Source organism: Impatiens glandulifera, chromosome 5 (assembly GCF_907164915.1).
Source record: "Impatiens glandulifera chromosome 5, dImpGla2.1, whole genome shotgun sequence".
Classification (NCBI taxonomy): domain Eukaryota; kingdom Viridiplantae; phylum Streptophyta; class Magnoliopsida; order Ericales; family Balsaminaceae; genus Impatiens; species Impatiens glandulifera.
In genome coordinates, this window is record NC_061866.1 from 52,512,647 (window position 1) to 52,534,524 (window position 21,878).

A 21,878-nucleotide genomic window follows, 5' to 3' on the forward strand; every position below is an offset into this window, starting at 1 on the left:
TTTGAACCGCATGAGAAGATGTTTATATATGAATACTTGCCAAATAAAGGATTGGACTCGTTAATTTTTGGTAAGTGACCAATTATTACTTAAATAAATTTCTCTAACAAATATATATGTCTTCTAATCATGAAAGATAAAACTAATAAAACTTTGATGTAGACGAAGATAAATGTTCTCTACTTAATTGGGAGAAGCGATTCAGCATCATTTGGGGAATAGCAAGAGGAATGATATATCTTCACCAAGACTCGAGACTCAAAATAATTCATAGAGATTTAAAAGCATCCAATATTTTATTGGATGATAGATTGAACCTTAAAATCTCAGATTTTGGAATGGCTAGAATTTTTGGAGGTGATCAAATGGAAGCCAATACAAAAAGGGTAGTTGGAACATAGTAAGTGTTTTGACATAATGTTATAGTATTGTCCTTTACTCCATCTTACAATTTTCATTAAAAATATTCTAACATATATTTTTCAGTGGTTATATGTCTCCAGAATATGCTATGGGAGGACTATATTCAATAAAATCCGATGTCTTCAGCTTTGGTGTCATATTGCTTGAGATTATAAATGGGAGAAAAAATACCAGTTACCATCAAGAGAACATGATTAATTTGATAGGACATGTATGCTATACTAAAATAGTTTCATTAATTATAGAACAACTAATTAATGTGTATCATGGATTCATATATTCCATCTTTCAGGCTTGGGCATTATGGAACGAAGGTAAAGTCTTTGATATAATTGATTCGAAGATGGGTGATTCATGGAAACACGAAGAAGTTTTGAGATGTTTTCAAATAGGGCTTCTATGTGTGCAAGAACTTGCTTTGGACAGACCAACTATGTCAGATGTTGCTTTCATGCTATGCAAGGAAATGGCTTTACCTTCTCCCAAACAACCTGCTTTCATCCTCAATGGATATAAGATGAATGTCTTGGAATCACCAACATGTGTCAAAGTCATCTCGTTTAACAACATTACCATCACCGAGACCAATGATCGATGATTTATGTTAAAAAGGCTGAAAATTATTTCAAATGAAACATTATTTGGCTAACCTAGACTCATCCGTCCCTCGCATTACAACAAACTCGTGAGATCATTGTAATGTCATGTGTACCCCTTATTTGATTATTTTCTTCCAATAGTATTCTCCTTTTAATACAAATATCTATAGATTGATGAATAACAAGTCTTGAAAATATATACTCAACAATTTTGATCTTACTGAAAATTGGTATTTGGTTTATTTTTCTTCGTATTGGCTTAATTAAATATTATAATTTCAAAGAATAAATATTTATGAAATAATCTTGTATAAATTTTAATAATAAATTAAATACATTTTGTGGTTAGATTTTTATGGAATTATTTTATATGTCGTTAAAGTTTAGCCCATTCCACCTATTGCGACACTATATTTATCGTAAGCAACACTATTATGCGCCATTATATCTTGTTTTTAAAGCCTTACTTTTCTTTTGGAAATGAAAATTGAATCAAACTTTTTGTTTAAAAGAAAAACATAGAGAAAATGAAAAGAAATTAAAGCCTCCAAAGAGATTTTTTTTTAGACAAAAACAATGCATCATAAATGGAAACAAAAGCTTTTAAATAGTAGAATTAGGTCTAACTTGATTCAATTTATTCATTAAGCAATGAAATACATCTACTAGTATTCAATTTATTCAAATCCTTGGCATGGTGTATGTTTAATACATTTATTTATTATACATTATTATTTTATTTATTTTAGATTATCCAGTTCTTATTAATTGACTACATACCTTGGTAAAGTATTATAAATAGACTATTAATGGGTAATTTGTATAAATATATAGCCATCGACCACAATTTACTCCCCAGAGATTAAATAATGTTATTGGCATAGAAGATTCCATGCCATTGAAATATATGGTTCATAATATTGGCATTTATACGCCATTGAATATTGACATGATTGACATGACTGGTTGAATATGATTTCTCATTTAAATAAAATTAAAAATTCTTTTACATGAAAATTAGTGATACCAGATATTGGATTTGTTTTGGTTATTTTAATATCATTTTATAATTTCTCTTATTTATTATATTATTTAATTTATTAATTAAAATAATATTTATTTTAAATTATTATATATTAATACTTTTTTTTAAGGTTTTTTATAAAAAAAATAATAATTACAATTTTCTTGAAATCATTATATTTAAATAACCCACTCCCCAAAAGTTATACCATTATTATAACAATATATTAGATTAGCAAATAAGTTAGGCTGAATAAACAATATATTAGAAAATCACATGAATCATCAGACCTTAAATACTTTGATTTATTATTAAAATTGTTTACTAAACGTGTTTTTTGAAGTCAAATTAGGCCTATTTTGATGTATAGTTAAAAGTGATTTCGTCCAGAATTTTCAAGACTCACATTTAATCATGATTAACTTGCTTAAAGGAGGTTCTCTCACTTTTCATTTGTAAAATTAAATTTAAATCATGGGATTCTCAATTCTTCTTCTTCTTCTTCTTGTGGTGCTTCTGCTTCTCTCTCTTTTTGGATACTGCAACTCTCTAGACACCATAACCGTCAACAACCCATTAAAGGACGACGGCAGCTTGATCGTCTCCAACGGTGGGATCTTTGGCCTTGGATTCTTCAGCCCCGGCAAGTCATCCACTAACCGATATGTCGGAATTTGGTACTTATTCTCCAACCAAACCGTCGTCTGGGTTGCCAACAGAGACAACCCTGTTCCTGATTCCTCCGGCGTTCTCTCCCTAGATAGAACAGGAAACCTTGTAATCCTCTCCTCCTCATCCGGACCAGACCCAGTCTGGTCAACCAATGTCAACTCAACCTCGGGCTCAGGGAATCAGGTTTCTTGTCAACTTTTGGATACAGGGAACTTGAAATTGGTTGACGGAGAGGAAGAAACGGTAGTATGGCAGAGCTTCGATCATCCCACAGATACATGGCTTCCATTCATGAAACTGGGTCTGGACAGAAAGACAGGTCTAAACCGGTTCCTTACTTCATGGAAATCTGAAGATGATCCCGGAACAGGGGAATCGGTTTACAAACTAGATATTACCGAGTCGCCGGAGTTGATCTACCAACAGGGTGCGAATCGGATATGGAGAACCGGACCGTGGATCGGGAAAGGTTGGGTGGGAGTAACCCCTGCGGTGATGAATCAATTTAATTTCAATGTGAGTTTCATGGACACCGAAGATGAGGTATCGGTTATGTATAGAATGTTTAACGAATCGGTTCATTCGAGGCTGGTGGTGAATGGGTCCGGTGTTCTCCAGAGAGTGACATGGCAAGAGGACAATCATCGGTGGTATGCGATTTGGTCATCGGCCAATTTGGAAGCTTGTAACAAGTACAGTCAATGCGGGGCTTATGGCAATTGCGACCCAGAAACAACCACGAGGACTTTTGAGTGTACGTGCCTACCTGGATTTGAGCCAAAGTCAAAGGATAACTGGTATATAACAGGAGATGGTTCGGGCGGGTGTGTGAGAAAGAATGGTCGGACGTCGGTTTGTGGGAAAGGAGACGGGTTTTGGAAGGTGGAGCGAGCTAAGTCACCGGATACCATAGTTGCTCGCCTGAACCGGGGCATGGGATTAGAAGCATGTAGAGAACAATGTCTGAATAATTGCACTTGCACAGCTTATGCAAGTACTAGTAGTACTGCAGGGCAGGGTGAAAGTGGCGGTGGCGGTGGCGGCCGCGGTTGCATAACCTGGTATGGAGAATTGATGGACACAAGAATCATGCCGGATGGTGGCCAGGATTTGTATGTTCGCGTCGATGCAATTGATTTAGGTCAGCAATCATTGTCTCAAAAGTTTCTTTTCTTTTTTTAGAAAGTGGCCAATCTTAAATTTGGATATTCCAAAGGTTTTGTTACTACCACAAAAAAAAATGTATAGATCCTTTGCTCCCTCTTCCCTCCTCTCACACAGGGGATTTTTTTAGTAACATAAAGTTGCAAGTCTTATCTTTATTAGTGTTCATAGGATGTTCATCACCACCTGGTCACATATTTTGTTGAGAATGGATAAATCATGCACTTGTCTTGTATCTATTTACAGCTGAATATTTGAAGTTACAAAAATCTAAGGGGCGACGTATTAAAGTGGCATACATTATTGTGGCCTCCATCTCCATATTATTAGCCCTTTGTGCACTATATTGGTTGATAATGGTTAAACGGAGAAAAGGTAATTCTTAAAATATTTTCTACTAAAAATTATTTCATTTTTTATGGTTATAAATATATATATATATATCACATTAACATTGTAACCATATATAATGAAAATACAGATAGAAAGAGAAAAGAACGTAACATATTGCTTACTCCTACCGATGGCTCAACAAATGAATGTTGGTCAACCGAAAAGTCGCTGAATGATTTTCCCTTTTTCGATCTCAATACGATTGTTATAGCGACTGATAACTTTTCCATTTCCAACAAACTGGGAGAAGGCGGGTTTGGCTCAGTTTATAAGGTTCTTGTATATAATAAACATTTTTTTAAAATAGTTAATGTTTGAAGACTCGAATTTATGATAATGATGAGTTATTGTGCGCAACAATTTACTTTCTTGCTTAATCAATTTTGTCACTCTATGTAGGGACGTTTAAAGAATGGATTAAATATTGCAGTTAAAAGGCTTGCGAAAAGTTCAAATCAAGGAGTGGAAGAATTTAAAAATGAAGTTTCTTTAATTGTCAAACTCCAACATAGGAATTTAGTGAGGCTCTTAGGATGTTGTGTTCAACAAAATGAGAAAATGCTCGTATATGAATACTTGTCAAATAAGGGCTTGGACTCTTTTATATTCGGTATGTGACCATTTACATTTATTTTACAAGTTTAACTATCTATAATGTTTTTCTATACCGACTAAAGGTTAAGTACGAATACAATATGGATGCAGATGAAGATAAATGTTCTCTACTTGATTGGGAGAAACGGTTTAACATCATTTTGGGGATCGTAAAAGGAATGGTATACCTTCACCAAGACTCTCGATTGAGAATAATCCATAGAGACTTAAAAACTAGCAATGTTTTGTTAGATGATGGGTTGAATCCAAAAATCTCAGATTTTGGAATGGCTAAAATTTTTAGAGGTGACCAGATGGAAGAAAACACAAAAAGAGTAGTTGGAACATAGTAAGTGTTTTGATATAATCTTATATTATTGTGCTTCAAATTTAAAATGATTTTTTACCAAAATGTTTTCATGATGTAATTTGCAGTGGTTATATGTCTCCAGAATATGCTATGAGAGGATTATACTCAGTCAAATCTGATGTATTCAGCTTCGGTGTTATATTACTCGAAATTATAAGTGGAAGAAAAAATAACAGCTACTATCAAGAGAACACGATTAATTTGATTGGACATGTATGTTATACTAGATATGTTCCTAATTATAACACAATTAATTGATGCTAATATCTATATCTTATCATTTCATTTTTCAGGCTTGGGCCAAATGGAATGAAGGTAAGATTTTTGATATAATTGATTCGAGGATGGGTGATTCATGGCCACGAGAAGAAGTTTTGAGAAGTTTTCAGATAGGGCTTCTATGCGTACAAGAACAAGCTTTTGAGAGACCAACAATGTCGGATGTTGCTTTCATGTTATGCAGAGAAATGGATTTACCTGCTCCAAAGCAACCAGCGTTCATCTTCGAAAAACATGACATGAATGTCCTCCATTCATCAACAAGTTTCAAAGCTAGCTCCATTAACAATATGACCATCACACAGATCAATGGTCGATGACTTATGTTATATATATATAAATGTTGTGATTTGAGTATAAACGGGTCAGATTGTTTGTTTTTGTAATAGCTTGATACATTTAATAAATCACACTTTCATTTAGTCATTTTATACCTAAAATTATTTTATAGTATCTTCTAGAAAGGATATCTATTTAAAAATGTTACAGAAGGATAATAGTTATTTATAGTTATTAAATTTATGAAAAATGACTTTTATTTTATTAATGCAAGGCTTCATATAGATCACAAAATATGTCTGTTAAGTAAGACATAAAAATTTTCAAATTATGACATTAGTGGTCAAATTGGAAAAAACGAGACTTCAAAAAATAGCAAATCCACACTATCTTAATATATTAATTTTCTCTACTTTCATTTGAAAAAAATGGTTTCATTATGTTCATTTTCTTTTTTCTTTCATTTCTGGAAAAAAAATATTGGCATGGGTTGAATTGAAAAAAAAGGTGTTAAATTATTTAAATTAAGTAATTTATATTTGCTTTTTTTTTTTATTTTATTCGAATTTGTTTTATCTCTCATGTATATAGTACGTAGTTTTTAAAGTCCTCAAGTATTATCAATTTTGTGATTTTAATATATTAATATTAATTAAGAATAAGTTGAGACTACGTACGTAAGCTGTTATACTTATAAGAAAAACATGTTCACAAACTAATATTCTTCATCACCAATTACCATTGGATTATTTAAAAAATAATCTTAATATTTATAATTATATAATTCAATGAGGTCCTTTTCCATTTTGACTTGGTTAACCTTGTTTTCTCTTACTGTCCCACTTCATTTAATACATTTTTTTTATACCAAAAACAATATTAAAACTACATGACTAATGTTTTTAATAATTTATTTAGAGATCTTTAATTAATTTTCTATCCATCCTTCTACGTGTGATTTTTCTCATGGCGTTTATTACTTCATTGCCATTCGACCGCAATCTCTTTCTAAATGAAAAATATTTTCTTAACTTCCAATTACAAACATACACCTCTCTCCGTGTTTGACCAAATCAATACCTAACAAAAACATTATTAGAAATGAAACATGTAATTTACATTTTTTTTAATAAGAATTTATTCCCTTACAAGAGATTAAATATAAATACATTACTATCCCAACCACTTAAAAACACCATATAATTGACCCCTCCTTAGGTTTAATATATTTAAAAGAAATTTAATAAATTAATGTAATACATAAATAATTACACAATATATATTCATGCTAATTGGAAGAGAAGGTGAAGGATAGAGATGAAGTAATTAAATAAGAAAATATTAGATGAAATAATTAAATAAGAAAATATTAGATGAGATTATCTTAGATGTGAACATTTGATTAACTATTTTGGTTTGAATTAAATTTAGATTTAGTTTAATTATGATTGAATTTGAATAATTCAATTAATCCAAAATAATTTGAATTAAAATTCATAATATACTTAATTCACTTTTTTATTTTTTTTATTAAATATAAATAAAATAAAAGAATTAAGTATAAAAAAAATATTATTAAATAATTTCAAGTCCACCTCTACAAAAAAAACAATAATATATATGTAACATTATAACATTAATTATAACATTAAAATGCACATCTACATTCAATCTAATTAATTTCTTGATTAATTAATTTATGCCCTTCTTTTGTTTATTAAATTCTTAAATTTATTTTTATTATAAAAAATATCCATGTATATTAAAAGATATCATAAGAATCGTTGAATATGATATAAAAAAATAAAATAAAATATTAAAAAAGTCACAAAAACATGAAAATAAGAAAAGAATAGAAACACAATTTTATTCGGCGCAAAATCGAGTTTTTCTTACTATATTGCGAACTTGAAGAATTTTAAACCTCAAGTTGACCTATTGATTATCTCAATTTGGAGCCTAAAGTATATATATTTGGGACCTGTTTTTCTTTGAGTTTGATTGATATTTTCACTTAATTAATTAACTTATCATTACATTCTTTTTTATTGTGACTTGTATTAAACTAGGTTTGCATAGATAAGGTATTTTACCCATGATTAATACAATTTTTCTCTATTGAAAAAAATATTCCCTATAAAAGAAGTATTCTAATATAATTCAAAGTAGAACAAGTCTACTTGAAAACTTCAACTAAATGACAAGTCTAGTAGTCATATTTAATGTGGGATCTTTTATGTACAAAATGTAGTCGTTTAAAATATATTTATATTAGTCGTGTGAACGAATGTAATTATGTATACACAAGCTAATGTAATATTTAAATGATTTTCATTAAATAAGGACCATAATTGTGAATAAATCTTTAATTTTATTTTGCATGAGAAATCATATTCAAATAGTCATGTGAATAGTTATTGACTTATAAATGCCAATATATTTATATGGCAATAACATTATTTAACCAATTTCAAGTTCCCTGTATCCAAAAGATGACAAGAAAACTGATTCCCTAAGGCTGAGTTGACATTGTCCAACCAAACAGGGTCTGAACCGGATGAGGAGGATCGAGATACTTGGCTTCCATTCAATATATATACTACTTAAATTAATGCAGGGATGTTTAAAGGATGGGGTAGAGATTACTGTGAAAAGATTAGCGAAAAGTTCACATCAAGGCGTGGAAGAGTTTAAGAATGAAGTTTCGTTCATTGCCAAACTTCAACATAGAAATTTGGTGAGGTTGTTAGGATGTTGTGTTGAACATCATGAGAAGGTTCTCGTATATAAATACTTACCAAATATAGGCTTGGACTCATTCATTTTCGGTACGTGGCCAAATTATCGTATTTTAATCAAGCAAATATAAAGTTAACTAAAATTTTGATGTAGATGAAGAGAAATGTTCTCAACTAAATTGGGAGAAACGGTATAACATCATTCTGGGAATTGCAAAGGGAATGGTTTATCTTCACCAAGATTCTCGGTTGAGGATAATTCACAATGACTTGAAAACTAGCAATGTTTTGTTAGATAATGAGTTCAATCTTAAAATCTCGGATTTTGGAATGGCAAGAATTTTTAAAGAAAATAAAAATGAAGCAAATACAATTAGGGTAGTTGGAACAATGTAAGTGTTTTGACATAATCTTTAGGTAGTATATATTTCAAATCCAAAATATCATATTCACCAAAATGTTGTGGTATGTATTACATTTGTAGTGTTTATATGCCTCCGGAATATGCTATGAGAGGAATATACTTGGTAAGATCTGATGTCTTCAGTTTCGGTGTTGTATTACTCGAGGTTATAAGTGGAAGGAAAAATAACAGTTATAATCAATAAAACACGATTAATTTAATCTGATTACAACCACTTATGCCCACTTATGCTATTACTTTGAAGTGATATATTTGATAACCAATATATATATATCACTTTAAAGTACTGGCATAAGTGGTTATAATGATCAAACTTAATTATTTTATCACTACTTACATGTCCAATCAAATTAATCGTGTTCTCTGGATAGTAACTGTTATTTTTTCTTCCACTACCGAAACTGAAGACATCAGATCGTATCGAGTATAGTCCTCCCATAGCATATTCCGGAGGTATATAACCACTACAAATGTAATACATACCACAATATTTTGGTGAATATGATATTTTGGATTTGAAATATATACTACCTAAAGATTATGTCAAAACACTTACATTGTTCCAACTACCCTAATTGTATTTGCTTCATTTTGATTGCCTTTAAAAATTCTTGCCATTCTAAAATCCGAGATTTTAGGATTCAACTCATTATCTAACAAAACATTGCTAGCTTTCAAGTCCCTGTGAATTATCCTCAATCGAGAATCTTGGTGAAGATAAACCATTCCCTTTGCAATTTCCAAAATGATGTTATACCGTTTCTCCCAATTTAGTTGAGAACATTTCTCTTCATCTATATCAAAATTTTAATCAAAATTTTAGTTGTACGTTAACTTTATATTTGCTTAATTAAAATATGATAATTTGGTCACGTACCGAAAATGAATGAGTCCAAGCCTTTATTCGGTAAGTATTCATATACGAGAACCTTCTCATGATGTTCAACACAACATCCTAACAATCTCACCAAATTTCTATGTTGAAGTTTGGCAATTAACGAAACTTCATTCTTAAACTCTTCCACACATTGATGTGAACTTTTGGCTAATCTTTTTACAGCAATCTCCCTTCCATCTTTTAAACATCCCTACATTAATTTAAGTAGTATATATATTGATTAATCAAGAAACTAATTAGATTTATCGTAGATAGACATTGTATGTACCTTATAAACCGTGCCAAATCCGCCTTGTCCGAGTTTATTTGAAATGGAAAAATTGTTTGTGGCTGCAACAATGGTCCTAAGTTCGAAAAATGGGAAATCCTCAAAAGGCTTTCCTGTTGTGGAAGGTTCAATCGATGAACTGTTAGCTGGAGTAAGCAGTATTTGTCTTTCCTTTATCTTTCTCTCTGTATTAATTATTAATATTGAGTTAATTCTCAATAAAAATAAAGTCATCCAATAAAATAATAAGTAAGATACTTATTATATAGTGTGAAATAGGAATTTACAAACTGTTTGTGGGCAGAAACCGAACAAAATTGAAGGAGCTTGAATATAATGTAACTTTTTTTCTCAAACTGTTTATATTAAAACCACTAAACTATTAATATATTATATGTTTAGTATTTTTGGAAAGAGGTAAAAGTTTACTTATTTACCTTTTCTCCTTTTAACCATTATGAACCAGTAAACCATAAGTAGGACACCAATAGCTAATGCTATAGAGGTAAAGATCACAATTATGTAAACCATTTGTTGTTTATTCCTGACCGCTGCGACTTCAAATATTTAGCTGAAAATTTGATAGAAATTGTGATTTCCTATTAGTTTTTCTTTCAATTTTTTAATGTTTTTGTCGTTGAGCTTAAACGCACCTAATTCTATGGCAGCGACGCGTACGAAGAGGTTCTGGCCTCCACCTTGAACGAGTCTGATATCGAGCAATTCTCCGTGCCAAATTATACAGTGATCAGGATCTTCAGCACTTGCAGAATAGATATTGCGGTTAAAAGACTAGCAAAAAATTCCGATCAAGGTACGGAAGAATTTAAGAATGAAGTTTCTTTAATAGTGAAACTTCAACATGAGAATTTAGTTAGGCTTTTAGGATGTTGTTTTCAACCGCATGAGAAGATGCTTATATATGAATACTTGCCAAATAAGGGATTGGACTCGTTCATTTTTGGTAAGTGACTAATTACTATTACTTGAATAATTTTCTTGAACGAATATATATGTCTTCTAATCATGGAAGATACAACTAATAAAACTTTGGTGTAGACGAAGATAAATGTTCTCTACTTAATTGGGAGAAACGATTCAACATCATTTTGAGAGTAGCAAGAGGAAGGATATACCTTCACCGAGACTCGAGATTCAAAATAATTCATAGAGATTTAAAAGCATCCAATATTTTATTGGATAATGGATTGAACCCTAAAATCTCAGATTTTGGAATGGCTAGAATTTTTGGAGGTGATCAAATGGAAGCCAATACAAAAAGGGTAGTTGGAACATAGTAAGTGTTTTGACATAATGTTATAGTATTGTCCTTTACTCCATCTTACAATTTTCATTAAAATATTCTAACATATATTTTTCAGTGGTTATATGTCTCCAGAATATGCTATAGAAGGACTATATTCAATAAAATCTGATGTCTTCAGCTTTGGTGTCATATTAGTTGGGATTATAAATGGGAGAAAAAATATAAATTAACATCAAGAGAACCCGATTAATTTGATAGGACATGTATGACATACTAAAATAGTTTCATTAAGTATAGAACAATTAATTAAGGTGTATCATGGATTCATATATTCCATCTTTCAGGCTTGGGCATTATGGAACGAAGGTAAAGTCTTTGATATAATTGATTCGAAGATGGGTGATTCATGGAAAAACGAAGAAGTTTTGAGATGTTTTCAAATAGGGCTAATGTGTGCAAGAACTTGTTTTGGACAGACCAACTATGTCAGATGTTGCTTTCATGCTATGCAAGGAAATGGCTTTACCTTCTCCCAAACAACCTGCTTTCATCCTCAATGGATATAAGATGAATGTCTTGGAATCACCAACATGTGTCAAAGTCATCTCGTTTAACAACCTTACCATCACCGAGATCAATGGTCGATGATTTATGTTAAAAGGCTGAAAAAATTTCAAATAAACATTCTTTCGGCTTACCTAGCCCTCCTTAGTCCCTCACATTACAACAAACTCGTGAGATCATTGTACTGTCATGTGTCTACACCTTATAATTTGAAGAAAATAAGGTGTAGACACATGACATTACAATGATCTCACGAGTTTGTTGTAATGTTGAGGAACGGATGAGTCTAGGTTAGCCAAAGAATGTTTCATTTGAAATAATTTTCAGCCTTTTTAACATAAATCATCGACCATTGGTCTCGGTGATGGTAATGTTGTTAAACGAGATGACTTTGACACATGTTGGTGATTCCAAGACATTCATCTTATATCCATTGAGGATGAAAGCAGGTTGTTTGGGAGAAGGTAAAGCCATTTACTTGCATAGCATGAAAGCAACATCTGACATAGTTGGTCTGTCCAAAGCAAGTTCTTGCACACATAGAAGCCCTATTTGAAAACATCTCAAAACTTCTTCGTGTTTCCATGAATCACCCATCTTCGAATCAATTATATCAAAGACTTTACCTTCGTTCCATAATGCCCAAGCCTGAAAGATGGAATATATGAATCCATGATACACCTTAATTAGTTGTTCTATAATTAATGAAACTATTTTAGTAGGTCATACATGTCCTATCAAATTAATCGTTTTCTCTTGATGGTAACTGGTATTTTTTCTCCCATTCATAATCTCAAGCAATATGACACTAAAGTTGAACACATCGGATTTTATTGAATATAGTCCTTCCATAGCATATTCTGGAGACATATAACCACTGAAAAATATATGTTAGAATATTTTAATGAAAATTGTAAGATGGAGTAAAAGACAATACTATAACATTATGTCAAAACACTTACTATGTTCCAACTGCCTTTTTGTATTGGCTTCCATTTGATCACCTCAAAAAATTCTAGCCATTCCAAAATCTGAGATTTTAGGGTTCAATCCATCATCCAATAAAATATTGGATGTTTTTAAATCTCTATTAATTATTTTGAGTCTCGGGTCTTGGTGAAGGTATATCATTCCTCTTGCTATTCCCAAAATGATGTTGAATCACTTCTCCCAATTAAGTAGAGAACATTTATCTTCGTCTACACCAAAGTTTTATTAGTTTTATCTTTCATGATTAGAAGACATATATATTTGTTAGAGAAATTTATTTAAGTAATAATTGGTCACTTACCAAAAATGAACGAGTCCAATCCCTTATTTGGCAAGTATTCATATATAAGCATCTTCTCATGCGGTTCAAAACAACGTCCTAAAAGCCTAACTAAATTCTTATGTTGAAGTTTCACTATTAAAGAAACTTCATTCTTAAATTCTTCGGCACCTTGATTGGAATTTTTTGCTAGTCTTTTAACCGCAATATCTATTCCGCAAGTGCTGAAGATCCTGATCACTGTATAACTTGGCACGGAGAATTGCTTGATATCAGACTCGTTCAAAGTGGAGGCCAGAACCTCTACGTACACGTCGCTGCCATAGAATTAGGTGCGTTTAAGCTCAACGACAAAAACATTAAAAAAATCGAAAGAAAAACTAATAGGAAATCACAATTTCTATCAAACTTTCAGCTGAATATTTGAAGTCGCAGCGGTCAGTTAAGGTCAGGAATAAACAACAAATGGTTTACATAATTGTGATCTTTACCTCTATAGCATTAGCTATTGGTGTCCTACTTATGGTTTACTGGTTCATAATGGTTAAAAGGAGAAAAGGTAAATAAGTAAACTTTTACCTCTTTCCAAAAATACTAAACATATAATATATTAATAGTTTAGTGGTTTTAATATAAACAGTTTGAGAAAAAAAAGTTACATTATATTCAAGCTCCTTCAATTTTGTTCGGTTTCTGCCCACAAACAGTTTGTAAATTCCTATTTCACACTATATAATAAGTATCTTACTTATTATTTTATTGGATGACTTTATTTTTATTGAGAATTAACTCAATATTAATAATTAATACAGAGAGAAAGATAAAGGAAAGACAAATACTGCTTACTCCAGCTAACAGTTCATCGATTGAACCTTCCACAACAGGAAATCCTTTTGAGGATTTCCCATTTTTTGAACTTAGTATCATTGTTGCAGCCACAAACAATTTTTCCATTTCAAATAAACTCGGACAAGGCGGATTTGGCACGGTTTATAAGGTACATACAATGTCTATATACGTTAAATCTAATTAGTTTCTTGATTAATCAATATATATACTACTTAAATTAATGCAGGGATGTTTAAAGGATGGAGTGGAGATTGCTGTAAAAAGATTATCCAAAAGTTCACATCAAGGTGTGGAAGAGTTTAAGAACGAAGTTTCGTTAATTGCCAAACTTCAACATAGAAATTTGGTGAGATTGTTAGGATGTTGTGTTGAACATCATGAGATGGTTCTCGTATATGAATACTTACCAAATAAAGGTTTGGCCTCATTCATTTTTGGTACGTGGCCAAATTATCGTATTTTAATCAAGCAAATATAAAGTTAACTAAAATTTTGATGTAGATGAAGAGAAATGTTCTCAACTAAATTGGGAGAAACGGTATATTGTCATTTTGGGAATTGCAAAGGGAATGGTTTGTCTTCACCAAGATTCTCGGTTGAGGATAATTCACAGGGACTTGAAAGCTAGCAATGTTTTGTTAGATAATGAGTTGAATCCTAAAATCTCGGATTTTGGAATGGCAAGAATTTTTAATGAAAATCAAAATGAAGCAAATACAATTAGGGTAGTTGGAACAATGTAAGTGTTTTGACATAATCTTTAGGTAGTATATATTTCAAATCCAAAATATCATTTCACCAAAATGTTGTGGTATGTATTCCATTTACAGTGGTTATATGCCTCCAGAATATGCTATGGGAGGACTATACTCTATAAGATCTGATGTCTTCAGTTTCGGTGTTGTATTGCTTGAGGTTATAAGTGGAAGGAAAAATAACAGTTATTATCGAGAGAACACGATTAATTTAATTGGACATGTAAGTAGTGATAAAATAATTAAGTTTGATCATTACAACCAATTATGCTAGTACTTTGAAGTGAAATATTTGATAACTAACATGTGTTATATAGGCTTGGGAATTATGGAAAGAAGGTCAGGCCTTAGATATAATTGACTCAAGGATGGGAGATTTATGGCCAAACCAAGAAGTTTTGAGATGCATTCACATAGGACTTCTATGTGTGCAAGAACATGCTATGGATAGACCAACTATGTCGGAAGTTGTTTTCATGCTATGCAAAGAGATGTCTTTACCTTCTCCAAAGCAACCCGCTTTCATCTTCAACGGACAAGACATGAATGCATCGGATTCATCGACGAGCATTAAAGTGAACTCCATAAACAACCTTAGCATTACTGAGATCATAGCTAGATGATTTTTGTCCAACTGTTCCAATACATTTAATGAGTCTTGTATATTGAATGTTATTACCTAAATAAGTTATTGAACAATAAGGTGGTTGTAACATCAGAAATATAGCCTATACATAAGTGAAGAGTCAGTTTTAATTAGACTCCTATTGAGAATAATTCATAAAAATTTGAAGCTATGAATGTTTTATTAGACGATGAGATGAGTTGAACCTAAAATCTCGGATTTTGGAATGGCTAGAATTGTTAGAGTTGATGAAATGGAAGTTAATACAAAGAATTAATGTAGTTGGAACATAGTAAGTATTCCGGCATAATCTTATAATAGTAATATACTTTTAGGTACGAAATATCAATTATTACCCGGATAACAAAATTAATTTAATTGGACATGTACGAATCCTAATTCATTTTATCGATTTAATTTTGTCTTTCAGAATTGGGACTTGTGAAAATAAGGTCATGTCCTTGAGATTATTGATCCAATGTTGGATGATTCATTACTTTGTATTCAGTTTGGTTTGTGGTTATTCATGAATATGATCCAAGTATAGTAAATGTAAGAATTTATAAAAGTCACGAGTTGAAAAAATTATTTTCAAACAAGAAAAATAACTATTTTTTCTATCTTTCACCCAATACACCAAGATTCACATTTAACAACTTATAGTTATGTGGAGTAAGCTAAAATTAAATTATAAAAAAATGACTTTTTGAAAATAATAATTAAGATAAAAAAGGAAAATGATTTTGGATAATTTACAGACCCTTCTTTTGTTTATTAATTTATTTTTAAAAATAAATTCTTAAATTTTAATTTTTTAAAATGGTCAATATATATAAAAAAAATGATAAAATCATTTATTTACTACAACAAAATACTATATGAAATGAGAAAATAAAATAAAAATTAATAAAAGTCCTAAAAACATGAAAATAATAAAAGAATATAAACACGATATTTTTTTTTTTAACTCATGATCCTTATTTATAAATCCTAAAACACCTCATTTAGAACACTTATGGAAAAATGAAATGTTGATACATATAGTCTTATATGTCTATGATAAGGGTTTTTGCGAACTCAATCCTATATGCATAAGAGTCTTTTGGAAGTCAAGCCCAAAACCGAGCTTTTTACTCTCCTCCGAACTTGAAGAATTTTAAACTTCAAGTTGACCATTATCTCAATTTGGAGTATATTTGGGACTTGTTTATCTTTGAGCTTTGATTGGTATTTTCACTTAATTAACTGATAATTACAATTTTTTTTTATACTGTATAGGTAAGGTATTTTACCCATTTTTAATACTATATTTTTCTCTATTGTGAATTTGTGAACTATTGAAAAAAAAATATTCCCTATAAAAGAAGTAATTTAAAATAATTCAAAGTAGAACCAAGTCTACTTGAAAACTTCAACTAACAACACATTCATAAATAACATATGGAACGTTTCAAAGTCTAGTAGACATATTTAATATGTTTTGGTACTAATTAATGTGAATAAGGCTTCAATAATGCAAAGCCAATGGTAAAATTTATGATCTCAACCATAAAACTTCGATCACATATATAATTATGTATACACTAGGACTAAGTCATCTAATATTTAAATGATTTTCAATAAAAAAAAATGTTATAACTTATAATAAGGATCATAATTGTGAGTAATAGTGTTAACTAAAAAAAATTACACAGTATTGTATAGTCCATATAGCCATTAATGAACCTATAGGATTTTTTTTTAACACACAAAATTAAAATATTACAAGTTATATTTCTCAATAAAACAAAATAAACACTTAAAAACAATTATCTTGCAATCATATTTTTTAAAGTGTTGATGCACCATTCAAAATAACACATTATGAATGAAGTTAACAATTTGTTCTATATTTAATGTTGAACATAAACATTCTTGAATTTTCTTTCCAATATTTTATTTATAAATTTAAAACAAAATTACATTTATCTACTTCTGAATTTTGTAAACACAATGTTGTAAACAAATATAGTACAAATTAGAATGAAGTTTACCCTATTGGTATTCATAATTATTCATTATTTTAGCAATTAGACTTCATATTTACTTATTATATATATATATATATATTAAATAATTATAAATGATAAAAATGTTTTAAGAACAACGAGGCATTACATAGAAGAAAAAAAATATAAAGTTACCCATTAGGTTACCGAACTCGTGGGTATTCGAGAATTACGATTAACTCCTTGACCGATTCCTCTATAAAATAATTGGGATAGTAATGTAATATGTATCGATTCAAACTTCTCAATAATTACTCAAAGACTCGGGCATTACTCAGTAAATCACAATAATATAGTCATCCTCGACAATGCAAAAATAAGTGAGTTATCGATTCAACTTTTTCGTGACACATACGACAACGACTTACCATAATACAATTTATTCACATATCATCCATAAAAATTCCATCGTGAATAGCACATCATCCAAAAAAACGAGATATTGGATTGAATCATTGACTCCAAAGCTTATTTCAACAAAAATTATATGGAATCATCTTAAAGAATAAATTATAACAATTTATTCACATATCATCCATAAAAAATCCACCGTGAATAACACATCATCCAAAAAACGAGATATTGGATTGAATCATTGACTCCAAAACTTATTTCAACAAAAATTATATGGAATTATCTTAAAGAATAAATTATAACAATGTCCCACATTATCCCTTCTTCTAGTCTAACGGCAAAAAGAGGTAGATACTAACATAAGTTCTTGAATTCGAGCCTGTCAGGTAGCAAGTTCTACGCCGGGTTAAATGGTTAAGTGTGTTTGCGGGCTACATACTTAATCTGTTGTCTCATTTTAACCGTTTTTTCCAAAAAAAAAATACAATGTCCTACATGAAAACTATCAATGTCTTACCAACTCATAAAGTTCTTGTTCAGACGGGGACACTTTTTTGCATTCTAACAAAAGTAAACTCTTTTATAGGAAAAATTCTCATAATTATATCGATCATAAAACATATTCTTAACTGTGACATTTGTACGTACGTATAACAATGAAAACATATTAGATATCTCATAATTAGATATTTCAATAAAAACCAACCATATAATCTTGACTATATTTAGTCATTATTAAGTCTTTGAAAGTTGAGAAATCATTTTAAATAAATAAACATAGAAAGATGAGAGAGCAGCCACTTAGAAAATTAATAATGAAGATATCAATTTTAATGCTTCTCTTTCTAATTTTCCAATACCGTTGTAGCAACTCACTAGACACCATAACCTTCGACAAACCATTACAGGACAACGGCAGCAGCTTGGTCGTCTCTAAAGGTGGGATCTTTACTCTTGGATTCTTCAGCCCCGGCAAGTCTACTAACCGATACATCGGAATTTGGTACGCCTTTTCTAACCAAACCGTTGTCTGGGTTGCAAACAGAGACAACCCTGTTCCTGATTCCTCCGGCGTCCTCTCCCTTGACGGAACAGGAAACCTTTTAATCCTCTCCTCATCCGGTTCAGACCCTGTTTGGTCCACCAATGTATCGACGACAACCTCAGTCTCCGGGAATCGATTCTCCTGTCAACTGTTGGATACCGGGAACTTGAAATTGTTTCATGAAGACGCCGTCGTATGGCAGAGCTTCGATCATCCCACCGACACTATGCTTCCTTTCATGAAACTGGGTCTTGACCGAAAGACAGGTCTAAACAGGTTCCTTACTTCATGGAAGTCTGAAGATGATCCAGGAACAGGAGATTTCTCATTGCAAATGGATGTAACCGAGCTGCCTGAACTGATCCAAAAATATGGTTCTAAACGGTTGTGGAGATCCGGCCCGTGGATAGGACAGGGTTGGATTGGGTCAGCACAGAATTTGTCGACGGATTTTATTAAAACAAAATTCACAAACAATAGTGAGGAGGCGTCAGTGATGTTTATATTGTACGAAACTATGTGGAGGTTGAGGATCTCGTTGAATTCTTCCGGTTTCGTTCAGAGATTATCGTGGAATTACAGCAACAGTCAATGGTTCATGTTGTCAGGCCAAACGGATCAATGTGACTTTTACAACTACTGCGGATCGTATGGAAACTGCGACCTGCAAATTACTTCGAGTTTTAAGTGCAAATGTCTACCTGGGTTTGAACCCAATTGGAAGAGTGACGGCTCTGGTGGGTGTTTGAGGAAGAAAGGTCGGCCGATTTGTGGGAAAGGAGATGGGTTTGTTAAGGTTGAGCAAGCTAAGTCACCTGATACAAGATTGGCTCGCCTGAACAGGACTAATGGATTACAAGAATGCAGAGAACAATGCCTGAATAATTGCACCTGCACAGCTTATGCAACCACCGAAGATCAAGATCAGTGTGTAACATGGCACGGAGAATTGCTCGATAACAGAGTGGTTCCTGGCGGAGGCCAGGACTTGTACATTCGCGTTTCCGCCGCAGAATTAGGTGGGTAATCTTCCATTACTTAATTTTTTACCAAATTCATTAAAGATTTGCATGATTCACAGAAACGCCGGAAGTTGAATACAAGAAGCCACAGCTTAAAGGAGACGGCAGAGGGGTGGTATACATAATTGTGGCCTCAATTTCAGTAGCATTAGCCCTTGGTGCAGTTATAATTTGGCTTATAACTATTCAAAAGAAAAAGGGTAAAACTTGTTTAATTCATGTTCTTAAGATTCTTTCTTAGATTCAGTGGCTTATATATAATAACAATTCAGATCGAATAAGGAAGGAACGTCGACAAATGTTGCTTTCTACCGTTAATGGTTCATTGCTTGAAGGTTCCACAACAGAAAAGGGCGCCTTTGATGATGATTTTCCGTTTTTTGACCTCAATAGCATTGTTGCAGCAACTGATAATTTTTCCATTTCCAACAAATTGGGAGAAGGCGGGTTTGGCACTGTTTATAAGGTTCATGATTTGAACATTATATTGATTATGTAATCTACTACTTAATTCCCTTGCTTAGTCACTTGATTCATGCAGGGGCGTTTGAGGAATGGATTAGAAATTGCGGTTAAGAGACTAGCAAAGTGTTCGAATCAAGGAATGGAAGAATTCAAGAATGAAGTTTCGTTAATTGTTAAACTCCAACATAGAAATTTGGTTAGACTGTTAGGATGTTGTGTTGAACATCATGAGAAGATGCTCGTATATGAATATTTACCAAATAAGGGTTTGGACTCTTTCATCTTTGGTATGTGACTATTAGTTACTCAAATATGAAGTTTTGTTACCATATAAAGAATGAAAATTAATTCACAACTAATGAAATTTTGATGTAGATAAAGAGAAATGCTCTATGCTCAATTGGGAGAAGCGGTTTAACATTATATTAGGGATTACAAGGGGAATGATATACCTTCATCAAGACTCTCGATTGAGAATAATTCATAGAGATTTGAAAGCTAGCAATATTTTATTAGACGATGAGCTGAACCCTAAAATTTCGGATTTTGGAATGGCTAGAATTTTTAAAGGTGATGAAATAGAAGTCAATACAAAGAGGGTAGTTGGAACATAGTAAGTACTTTGATATAATCTTATTGTAACATGTATTTCAGTTTTTCACTTAATTGCATCTCATGTATATAATTTGCAGTGGTTATATGTCTCCGGAATATGCAATGGGAGGATTATTCTCTACAAGATCTGATGTCTTCAGCTTCGGTGTCTTATTGCTTGAGATTATAAGTGGAAAAAGAAATAACACTTATTATCGGGATAACACAATTAATTTGATAGGACATGTGCGTGTTACTCAATTAAGTTTATAATTATAACAACTAATTAATTCCATCATAATATTTCTCTTAATTTTATCTTTTAGGTTTGGGACTTGTGGAAAGAAGGCAAGGCCTTTGAGATGATTGATTCGTTAATGGGTGATTCATATCCACAAAAGAAAGCTTTGAGATGCTTTCACATAGGACTTCTATGCGTTCAAGAACTTGTGACGGATAGGCCAACCATGTCAAATATTGCTCTCATGCTTTGCAACGATATAGACTTGCCTCCTCCAAAACAACCCGCGTTCATCTTCAAAGGACAAGAGATCGATGCCTCAGATTCATCAGCAAGCGCTAAAGCCCAATCCAACAATGACCTGACCATCAGTCAGATTGTTGGTCGATGAAATGAATATGATATTTAAGTTTTGACAATAGTTAAAGGTGGAGAAACCAGCCAAATTTAGATCTTTTCTTATTCCTAGCTACTAAGTGGGTTACATTGAAATTGTGATAATAAAATTTTATTTCATGTAACTTTTTCTATATAAATGTGATGATAACCAACTCCCTATAAACAAATAGTCTCTTGTGATTTTTCAATATGAACTAATAATAATCAATTAATATACTCACTAGGCTCAAATGAAAAGTATTAAATCTAAATTTC

At 31.7% G+C, this 21,878-nt stretch overlaps 2 protein-coding genes across 3 annotated transcripts; both read left to right on the forward strand.

Moving 5' to 3' along the window:
• Positions 1-215: 215 nt before the first annotated feature.
• On the forward strand, positions 216-15,453 carry LOC124939685 (G-type lectin S-receptor-like serine/threonine-protein kinase At1g11410). Its single transcript, XM_047480136.1, has 21 exons — positions 216-400; positions 487-634; positions 716-915; positions 2,580-3,881; positions 3,935-4,011; positions 4,129-4,257; positions 4,364-4,548; positions 4,675-4,885; positions 4,981-5,218; positions 5,305-5,452; positions 5,533-5,830; positions 8,690-8,927; positions 10,794-10,939; positions 11,737-11,758; positions 11,869-12,032; positions 13,726-13,785; positions 14,039-14,223; positions 14,302-14,512; positions 14,577-14,814; positions 14,906-15,053; positions 15,148-15,453. Exons 1-21 carry the CDS (start codon positions 231-233, stop codon positions 15,451-15,453), a joined length of 4,824 nt encoding a protein of 1,607 aa, XP_047336092.1. The 5' UTR covers positions 216-230.
• A 3,219-nt stretch (positions 15,454-18,672) lies between these two features.
• Positions 18,673-21,741, forward strand: LOC124939204 (G-type lectin S-receptor-like serine/threonine-protein kinase At1g11410). Of its 2 annotated transcripts, XM_047479706.1 has the most exons (7): positions 18,673-19,921; positions 19,984-20,124; positions 20,197-20,390; positions 20,466-20,676; positions 20,765-21,002; positions 21,082-21,229; positions 21,310-21,741. In XM_047479706.1, exons 1-7 carry the CDS (start codon positions 18,673-18,675, stop codon positions 21,613-21,615), a joined length of 2,487 nt encoding a protein of 828 aa, XP_047335662.1. In that variant the 3' UTR covers positions 21,616-21,741. The 2 variants fall into 2 exon arrangements, with proteins under 2 accessions (XP_047335662.1, XP_047335663.1); XM_047479707.1 differs by lacking the exons at positions 18,673-19,921; positions 19,984-20,124 and having other exon boundaries at positions 20,305-20,390; positions 20,449-20,676.
• The last annotated feature ends 137 nt before the right edge of the window (positions 21,742-21,878 follow it).

Excerpts from the sequence above, each read along its gene's own strand:
- LOC124939204 (XM_047479706.1), top strand. The coding sequence starts at position 18,673 with ATGAAGATATCAATTTTAATGCTTCTCTTTCTAATTTTCCAATACCGT. Across the intron at positions 19,922-19,983 it reads CGTTTCCGCCGCAGAATTAG|AAACGCCGGAAGTTGAATAC; the intron begins GTGGGTAATCTT and ends CATGATTCACAG. Across the intron at positions 20,677-20,764 it reads TTTGGACTCTTTCATCTTTG|ATAAAGAGAAATGCTCTATG; the intron begins GTATGTGACTAT and ends ATTTTGATGTAG.
- LOC124939685 (XM_047480136.1), top strand. The coding sequence starts at position 231 with ATGATATATCTTCACCAAGACTCGAGACTCAAAATAATTCATAGAGAT. Across the intron at positions 5,219-5,304 it reads AAAAGAGTAGTTGGAACATA|TGGTTATATGTCTCCAGAAT; the intron begins GTAAGTGTTTTG and ends TGTAATTTGCAG. Across the intron at positions 11,759-11,868 it reads TTGGGCATTATGGAACGAAG|ACCAACTATGTCAGATGTTG; the intron begins GTAAAGTCTTTG and ends TGTTTTGGACAG.